The 10104-nt window shown below is 39.7% G+C and overlaps 1 protein-coding gene across 1 annotated transcript in view; it reads left to right on the top strand.

Annotated features, from left to right (window-relative positions):
* LOC107299183 (cytochrome P450 2J5-like) overlaps positions 1-10104 on the top strand; it is a 35453-nt gene that overhangs the window by 21467 nt on the left and 3882 nt on the right. The window contains exons 5-6 of the mRNA XM_015828550.2: positions 481-657; positions 2280-2421. Coding sequence (XP_015684036.2) covers positions 481-657; positions 2280-2421 — 319 coding nt within the window. The remainder of the gene's footprint in view (positions 1-480; positions 658-2279; positions 2422-10104) is intronic.

Here is a 10104-nt window from a genome sequence, read left to right as displayed (position 1 = left end):
CAGTAGTCCAGGCGGGAGGTGACGAGAGCCTGAGTGACTGTGCGCAGAGCGTCCCGGTCCAGAAAAGGGCGCAACTGGTGGATCAGGCGAACCTGATAAAACGCCCCCCTGGTCACGGCCGACACATGATCTTCCAGTGTCAGCCGTGGATCCAGGAGGACACCCAAGTTGCGCGCCCTCTCTGAGGGGGCCAAAATTTAAAGAAGAGATTGGCTAGCCATTGTCTGAAATGATATAGAGTCTCTTGCTTGATAATAATCTATCTGCCTCTAACATAATCCTTTTCTGGAAGAATTTGGAAACAGCTTTTCTGGAGGACTTTTGAGGTCTGACTCCATGCATTGTTTGCCATGTTTCAATGCGCTTGCAATATTTTTCTTTGGATATTAAGTGCTTTCTATTTCTGTGAGCTGCTGAGAGTGTTTGTTTAGTTGTAGTGGAGAATAAACCAACAAACTTTTCCTTTTCCATTTCTATTAGCTGTTTATTGTGTTCTCACAATTAATGAAGTATGTCCCGGGCCCTCACAAGGATGCCTTGGCTTCTGTAGAGGTGATCAATTCCTTTGCAAAGCAGGAAGTAGAGAAACACAAGGAATCCGGCTCTCTGCACACGCCACAAGATTTCATTGATCACTACTTTCTTCAGATGGAAAAGGTATGGGTTGATTGTAGTTCAATACCTGGGCAAGGAATATTTACATTCAACTCCCATTCTGAATTTAACTTGTGCTAAATTCCGTTTGCCTCTAAATAAGGACTATATTGCATCTCTGCAATATTAGACTCTTGTTATACACGGGAGGTTCCTTGGGGAAGTTAGAAATGTTTATGTTTGTCATCCTGTAATGTTTGCCTACCGCTCCTTTCCCCTTTTTATAAAGAAGTTGCATTAAGAAAGAAAAGTATTAACAAGGTAGAGACTTTTGACTGATTCATACTTAAATGAATACTTGCCCCAACTAGTTGCTCTTGAATCCATTGAGTTGACCATGGGGATGCTGCAATGGTATGAAAACTGGTCATAAGTCACATTTTTCTGTGCTGTTGAAACTTTGGATGATCACCAAACGAACAGTTATATGTCAAGGGTTAATGTACTCTAAAAAACTGCATAAATTGTGATGGTGTGGCATAATAGCCACAAAATCTTGTAGTGAAATCAGTCATGTTCATCATATTGGGCATAAGTTTAGATTAGAGTGGATGCAGATAATACTGCTTGTGATGTTTTGTGATTCACTCTAGTACAGGGTCCCCAACCTGTGGGCCATCAGGTTGCGTGAGTGGCTGGCCAGTGTTCATGTGTGTGTGCGTGTGCACTGCCTCACTCAATTGAGTATTGCTGCAAGGATCATGGGTGTTCATAACCCTACTCACACGAATGTCATAGGTGCTCAGGGCTCCACTTTTGCAAGCAACGAGTGTTTGTGCTTGCACGCACACACTGTTCACCTCCCACAAAACCATCCCTTCTTTCCCCCTATCCCCCACTCCCAGCCGCCAACCCCCAAAACTTGGGGAATACTGCTCTAGTAGGTACACATTAATTACTGTTCCACATGCATAACATTTACTCAGGGAATCAATTATAAATTAAAACAAAAGGTGTTAAACTTCTTTGAAAGCCAAACCTGTCTTTGATCTTGCTCTACTTCAATACGGTGTCTTACTCAGTGTGAACCTCCACTTTAATTCTTACTCTCATGCATTGATTTTCTAATATAACTACCAGGAATATATTTATTCTCATGACTTGCAACACAGAGACAAAAATAACTATAGAAAAGCTGCATAGAATTCATTGTTATTTTCCATTTTAAACACCAGAGCAGGAATGACCCCAGCTCTACCTACAATGAAGAGAGTGTGGCCCAATATATATATCCACAAAAGCTTGCAGTTTGAGCAGTCATATAATCACTTTTGGGCATAACTTTAAATTAGAATGCATGCAGATAATCCTGGTTGTGAATTTTTGTGATTCACTCTAGTAGGTACCCATAATCACCATTCCACATGCAAGCATTTACTGAGATAACCAACCATGAAATAAAAGGAAATGAATTCAAGTTTTTCCAAAGCCAAATCTCTCTTTGATCTTGGCTACTTTAAGATAGTCTTTATAGTGTGAACCTACCACTTACTCTCTTGCATCGATTTTCCTATATAACAACATGACTATATTTATTCTCATGACTTGCTACACAGAGATTAAAATAACTATAGAAAAGTTGCATAGAATTCATTGTAATTTTCATTTTCCATTTTAAACATCAGAGCAGGAATGACCCCAATTCTACCTACAGTGAAGAGAACCTGGTTCAGTGTATTTGTGATTTTTTTGTTGCTGGAACAGAGACAATCTTCTCTACTCTGATGTGGGCACTGCTACTCTTGACAAATTATCCCGACATTCAAGGTGAGTGAAATCTGGGCTGGGAAAACAAGGGCCAGGTTCTGTAATACACAGAATTATTTGAAATACTAAGATATTGAATGAGGAACCTAATCTATTCTTCATAATAATTTTCCTATGTAGATTCTTGACTCTGTAAACAGGGGCAGGAACATAGGAGGATTAAAGGAAAGCCAGGAATATACAAAAAGAGAGCCTTCTTTGAATTCTCAATAAAATGTTGAGTGAGGAATTAAAAACTGGAATCAGTACAAATCTGAAAAATTAACACATTCAATGTAGAAATCTACAATGGTTTTCAGATTTGTTACTTGATTTTGGCCTAAATTGCATACAGAGGACCCAATTTCAGAATGATAATAAATGTAGAAAAAAAGTCAAGATGCAGGAGAAAGCAGATGCACGACACAAGGCTCCCTGCCATGAAGGGAAGGGATGGGGAAATTGGGTGGGTGAGGGGGTGGATACCTTTTGGAGCACCTTCTTCAATCTTCTCCTTAATCCTACTTTCTTCCTGCTTTGCTACTGCTGGGTCTGCTCCTTGACCAGAGACAAGAGGCTGAAGAGACCAACTAGAACTTCATGGCAAAGACAGGGGATTGCTCTGCATTCATGAGCCAGCTGAAGCTCTTATTTTCATCCTGCCAACCAGTGCAGACCCCTGGCCACAAATTTGGGGTGGAGGGGGAGAGCCAATCTAGGGCCATTGTCTGCAGCACTGAGGGACACAACTGGGACAACAGACTGCTCATCGTCGTAAAATGTTGGAAGTACCAAGATGTTCAAAATACTAACCGGTATGATCATGTTGCCTGGGGAATGCTCATTGGGGACTCCTTTCATGTCCTCGAAATGAGCCCACCAAAGTGGTACCTATTTATCTACTCACATTTGCAAGCTTTCAAACTGCTAGGTCAGCAGGAGCTAGAGCAAGTGTCAGGAGCTCACCCAACCACAGAGCAGCACTCAGGTCTCAAACGAGGGCTTGCAGATTGTCAGCCCAGAATTCTAACCATGTGAGCCACCACGTTCCTATGAGACTGGTGGGAGGTAGAGAGGTGGCCCTGAGTCTGATCCAGGGCCAGTCTGAAGAGGTTGCAGGGCTGGAAGCCAGGCCAAAGAGTGTGTGTTGAGGGTGGAAGGCTGGTGGTGGTATAGTGAAGAGTCAGCTTGGAGTTTGAGCTGAAGACAGCCCAGAACGATGTCATGCTGGCAGGGACTGAAAACAAGAACTGGCCCAGAGAATCAACAGTGGCCTTTGCAGTGAAATATGTGACCCAATTAGAGATCAGATATTGAAAGAAGAGATATGGATTTGGAGCCTTCTGGTAAAGAGAACCAGGGCCAGTGGTAGCATAAAGGTCAATGAGCTAGTGACTGGGGTTGAATGCTAGGTTGTGGCTGCAAACTTTGGAATTCCAATACACATAGAGCCCAGAAACTAGCAATAGCTTGAAGGACAAGGACAGATACTTTGAAGAACATTGATAGATTGAGAGCATAGGGGTCATCTAAATATGTTGCTATTGTGTGCTTGCTACCCTTTTGCCCGGGTGTGAGAAGAGAAGGGCCTATATGTGTGAATATGGTCTCCTCTGTTTGGCCAGTGGGAGAGACCAGTTCAAGGTGGGGATACATTGAGTGTGTGTGTGGAGATTATGGAGTGTGAGGATTCCCATCAGCAATGAGAGGTACAGTCAAAGGGTCACTTACCTTTGCATCATTGGGTGAGGTCTGTATGACTGGCAGAATGGAAGGTCTGCCAGCACAGCGGGAGGTCAGGTTAGAGGTAGAAGATCATCTCACAGGGTTTAGGGCAGGAAAACCAATTCAAGTGGTGATGGGTACGAATATAAACATGTGCCAGGGGCAGGCCCCAAGGTGGCCTTCTCAGGTTATCCATGGCCCAACCCAGGACAGTGGACACACTCAAGACATGATCTTATTCCCTCTGTCATGATCAGACTACACAGTGGTGTCCATGAGATTTTCCAGCACTGCCCCTTCTGCAGGGAGGCTGGACCTATTCACATAGTCCCTTCTTGATGACTGATGGACCATTCAGATTCCAGAAGGAGCTGTGGGATTGTCCTGGAGGATCTGCTGTGTGGCCCTGTGGAGGCTCTGGCCAGAGCCTGGACAGGATTGTGCCCATGTGCCCTCTCTTGGCCCATCGCTTCCAAGACTCCAATGGTTTATGGAGCAGTTGAGGATGTTGAAAATGGCCAAGAGACAAATGCAACTGGAGGAATACAAAAAATGTATATACTGTGTTTTTTTTTGGTTTTTTTTTGAAAATTTTTATTTTTAAAGTAGAAAAAATTATACATCTTTCAAACATAAAATGCATTAACATACATACATTTCAATTCTAACATCACACATTTTAGTTATATAACTATTAATGCATACTTATAATACCATCCCGACTCTCCCCCCACCCCATTATCCCCCTTCCCCTCCCTTCCCCCCCTTCCCCTCCCTCACTTCCCAGAACTGAACACAGGGTTACCAAACCATTATAATATCCACAACTTATCTACCATACTCTCTAATTTTAAAACAAACAACATCCTAATTTCTTTAACCCCCTTCATAACATTTGTTCTACTAACATAAGAAAATTTTTTATTCATAATCTACATGGTAATTTTTTATCTCATATCTCTTCTGTATATAAACTATCCATCTTTCCCATATTTTAATATATTTTTCCTGATATTGGTCTTTCAAATACGCGGAGATTTTTGCCATCTCCGCCAGATTAGAAACCTTATTTCTCCATTCATCCATTGAGGGCAAATTTTTTTGTTTCCAGTATTGGGCTACTAATAATCTTGCTGCAGTAATAAGATTTAACATCAAAATCACTTCTTGAGTATTTAAATCTTCGGTTATCCCTAACAAAAATAGCTGCGGTGTGATTTTATTTTCTTTTTAAAAATATTTTGAGTAATCCACCATATTTGGATCCAAAATGCCTTTATTTCTCTACATGACCACCAAATATGAAAATATGATGCTTCTAGACTTCCACATCTCCAACATTTGGGCTGTAAGTTAGGATACATATATGATAACTTTTGTGGGTCTAAATGCCACCTGTAAAACATTTTGTAAAAATTTTCCCGTAAATTTTGTGCCTGTGTAAATTTAATATTCCTGATCCAAATTTTCTCCCAAGTATCCAACATTATAGTTTCTTCGATGTTTTGGGCCCATTTGATCATGCAATCCTTTACCAATTCTGTTTCAGAATCCCATTCAATTAAAACATTATATATTCTTTTTATATGAGCCCTTGATTGATCCTTAATTTGCTTAATTAAATTGATATCTTCAGGTGTTATACCCACCTTTCTGTCCATCTGCCATCTTGCCTTTAACTGATTATATTGGAACCAGGAATTTACTAATTGTTCCTCCAATAGTTCTTCTATTGGTTTAAGCTCCCAATTCTGACCAGCCCACATCAATAGATCTTTATAAGTTATTGTGTCTAACTTTACTCCTCTAGTGACCCCTTCTATTGCTTGTTCAGGAACAGCCCAAAGTGGAATTTTATAACTCAATCTATTATAATATTTCCTCCAAACTCTTAGCAACGCATACCTTAAAATATGGGCTTTAAATGCCTTATCCATCTTTTTATTAAAAAAGGTATGCGTGCCATCCATATAACAAATCCCATCCTTCTAAACTAAGCATCCTCTTATTAGTTACATTCACCCAATCACTAATTGCTGTAAATACCACCGCATCATAATATAATTTCAAATTTGGGGCTTTCAGCCCTCCTCTTTCCCGTGCATCTTGGATAATCTTAAACTTCACCCTTGGCTTTTTTCCTGACCATATAAACCTATTAATACCCTTTTGCCATTCATCTAATCCAGCATCCTTCTTCAAAACTGGTATCATTTGAAACAAAAATAAAAACTTAGGAAGTACATTCATTTTAATAACTGAAATCCTACCTAACATCGATAATTGCAATTTTTTCCAATCCTGTAGATTTTTTTGGTGCTTTGGAAAATAGTTTGACCTCCTCATCTTTGTAGGAGCCCCTCAAAAACTGGAACACTGCTATCATGTCATCCCTATAACTTCTTTTGGTAAGATGGAGTCACTGTGAGTTCAAAAGGACTCAAGGATCTAAGGGTTTATCATCTTTAGTTCTGAGTGGACTGCATTTTACCAGACAGATCCTGTTTGCAATTTGTGGGTTCTTCCAGACCCATGACTCCAATTGAAAGAGCAGATGGCAGTCGAGGCTAGGAGACCCTTTGTGTAATTTCATGTTATTTGCCAATTGTGCCTTTTCCTGGATTGTGAGTATCTGTGCATGGTCTCTCATGCCCTTGTAATCTCTCAGTTGGATTGCTGCAATGTGGTCTACTTGGGACTACCTTTGAAGAGTATTCGTAAGCTACAGCTGGTAGCAAACACAGTGGTGCAGTTATATAATACCACTGTTACATGAGCTGTGCTGGTTGCTAGTTTGGTTCTGGGTCCAATTTAAGGTGTTGGTTATTATCTTTAAAGCTCTAACAGAGTTTGGGTCGCTCCTTCCTCTAACTCTTTTCGTTTTTGCATTTGTTTACGCCTATAAACATTGTTCATATAAATCAAAATACCTCTCATATATGCTTTACTAGCGTCCCAGACCATTGAAATTGAGGTATCTTTATGCATATTCAACAAAAAAAATTCTTTCAATTGATCCCTACATTTCTGCAAGTTTATATCATATCTAAATAAATTTTCATTCAATCTCCAAGTTCTTCTATTCCCCTTTTCAGCAAATAATTCCATCCATACAGGGCTATGATCTGGCAGTGTCCTAGGAAAAATCTTAATATTCTTCACCCTAGAAAAGAAATCATTAGTAATTAAGAAAAAATCAATTCTAGAATAAGATTGATGCCTATCCAAAAAAAAAGTATAATCTCTTTCTTCCATATTTCGTTCTCACTAAATGTCTTTTAATTCCAATTCGTCCTTCAAGTCAAAAAAAGTTTTAGGCAGTGTTGAATTAAAAGCTTTGCAGGAACCTTTCTTATCTCTTCTTGAATCTAAAACACCATTCCAATCTCCCATCATAATAACTGATTTGTAATCCATTTGATTTAATTTCTGATGTACCAATTTATAAAACTGTTTCTGCTGTTGATTTGGGGCATATAATCCAATAATAACACATTTCTTCCCATTCAATAATATTTCAATAAAAACATATCTTCCTTCTGGATCAGAATCAATCAGTTTAGGCAAAAACTCTTTCCTAACATAAATAACTACCCCACCTCTTTTCTGAGGCATGGGTGCCATAAAATGTATTCCCAACCATGAATTAATCAAATATTTTTGATCCTTTGCTGTAATGTGAGTTTCTTGTAAACAAACAACATTATTTTTATGTTGCTTCAAATAAAAAAATATCTTTTTTCTTTTCTGTGGAGAATTCAAACCATTAACATTCCATGTCAAGAACCTTGCCATCTTTAATGGCAGCGAGCCTCTGGAACGCTCCTTGTAAATCAGCTGTTACTGATCTCTTCAGCCTTGCTCCTCCCACTGGCTCCGAGATAACTTGCTGTGCTATAGGTACCACATCCACTTTTTGTTGCTCTCTTTCTTTGCGTCTATGAGCTGCGTGGGTCATTCTTTGTGATTTCAGATCATCTTTAATTTCCATAAATTATTGCTTAACTTGATATTGATCATGTAGTTCTGTAATACTTGATGACAATATAGCTCCTTCAGCCACTTTATCTTCAAAGATTCTTTCCTTCCTGGTACCTTGTGGAGATGATGGTGAACCTGCTTTCAAGATTGAAATATAAAAGTCCCTTGCCTTTGCAATCGTGTTAAGCCTGTAACGTGTTTCCATGAAGTTCACCATTATACCAACAGGTATCTCCCATCTAAATTGAATTTGTCGCTTTTTCAACTCTTCAGCCAGGAAGGCGAAATCCTTCCTTCTTCTAAGTATTTTGGGTGGTATCTCCTTTAAAATTATAACATCTTGTCCTGAAATTTGAAATTTCTGCTTATAAAAAGCTTGAATAATTTCATTACGGATTGATTTTCTGGAAAAGTAGATAACAACATCTCTTGGAAGGTTTCTCTGTCTTGCAACCCATGAATTAACTCTAAAAAATTTTCCCATTTCTCTCATAATTTCTTCAGGTTGACAGGACAAAACCAAGGCCAAATCTGCTGCAATCTCTTCTTCCAATTTTTCTTGAGCATTTTCTTTCAATCCCCTTATTCTCAATGCATATTCCATTTCTCTATATGGTGACATAATGACCTCATTTTGAGTTAAATCCACATTCTCCTCCACTTTTCCCAATCTAAATTCCAAACTTTCAACATGTTTTTCCACTTCATCTACCCGTCCATCAATACGTTCTACATGAACTGCCAAGCCTTGCAATGCAAACAATATATCATCTCTCATCTCTGCATTTTTCTCCTCAAGTTTCTTTTCAAACAGCTCCTCCATCTCCGTTCTAATCTGTCTTGCATTGTCCTTCAAAGCATCCTGTAAATCTCTCAATGTAAGTGCTGGAATTGGGGAAGAAGGTGGGGGAGTCTTGGGTTTGGCTGCTGTGATGTTTGAACAGCTGGGGAGGAGAACATGCTCTTCTGAGGAACAAAAGTTCCCACACGTTTTGAGGCCATTTTACTTTTCTTTTTCTTCTCTTATACTTTTATTTATATAGTATAAAGTCTTATAAAAGCATCAAACAAAAGTGAAAGCAGAAAGCTTGCCCAACCAGTACAAAGTAACTAAGTCTGTTACAATAGAAAGTCCAGAAGAAAGTCTCCAAAAAGTGAAAGTCTCTTATATTTTCTATCAAAGAAAAAAACGCCCTTCCGCAGCCATATTCCTTCTTCTTCAAGTTAAAATAAAAAGTGAAGAGGGTTCTTATTTATTTCCAGAGTTCATTCAAATTCCAGTCCTCCTGGTTAGCTCTGTCTGCTTGTAAAATTTTACTCACAATCTCCTAGAACAGCAGAGGTTGAATCTGCATCTGGCTTCGTTCTGAGAACAAAGGCAGCCCAAGGCACGGAGAAGTCCCAGACTCCGGGGGAGCTCACCTTAGTCCTCACAGATGAAGAAATATGAGGGCTAGGGAGCTCTACCCCTATTGGGGAAGCTCACCCCCCCCTTTGCCCAGGGAAGGGGATTCCGAGCCACGGAACAGCTGTTACGCGCTGTTCCTGCAACTTTGACGTGTCCTCGGGGCGGACGGCTCAAGGAAAAGCCGCCATCGGTGCTGCGATCCAACCAGAAGTCCACTCAGACTGCTTCTTGAAGAAGTAATTAGGTGAGTCCCTGGCTGGGGCAGAGCGACCATGCAAATTCACGATGGAAGAACCAGCCATTTAAATAGACAATAAAGGATGCCACTGGTTCTTAGACACTAAAATTTCTATATATTTACCTTTCTTGTCAAGACAGGCTTCCTCTAGTTACAACTTGTAATTTCCTTTTTGTGGAACTATTGTCATTTCTGAAGCTCTGTGACTTTAAGATGGTGAGGAGGGGAAGAGTTGGTTTTTCTGAGCCAAACTAAAGAAGCTGGAAACCACTGTGGAAACTACCTTTGAAACTTAAGAATATAGATTTTTAGAAGCCCATCCCAGATACTGACTTCTAAAGAATTTCAGCTG

This window comes from Protobothrops mucrosquamatus, unplaced genomic scaffold (assembly GCF_001527695.2).
Source record: "Protobothrops mucrosquamatus isolate PMUCROS unplaced genomic scaffold, P.Mucros_1.0 scaffold4649, whole genome shotgun sequence".
Lineage (NCBI taxonomy): Eukaryota > Metazoa > Chordata > Lepidosauria > Squamata > Viperidae > Protobothrops > Protobothrops mucrosquamatus.
This window is presented reverse-complemented; position numbering and strand designations above follow the sequence as displayed.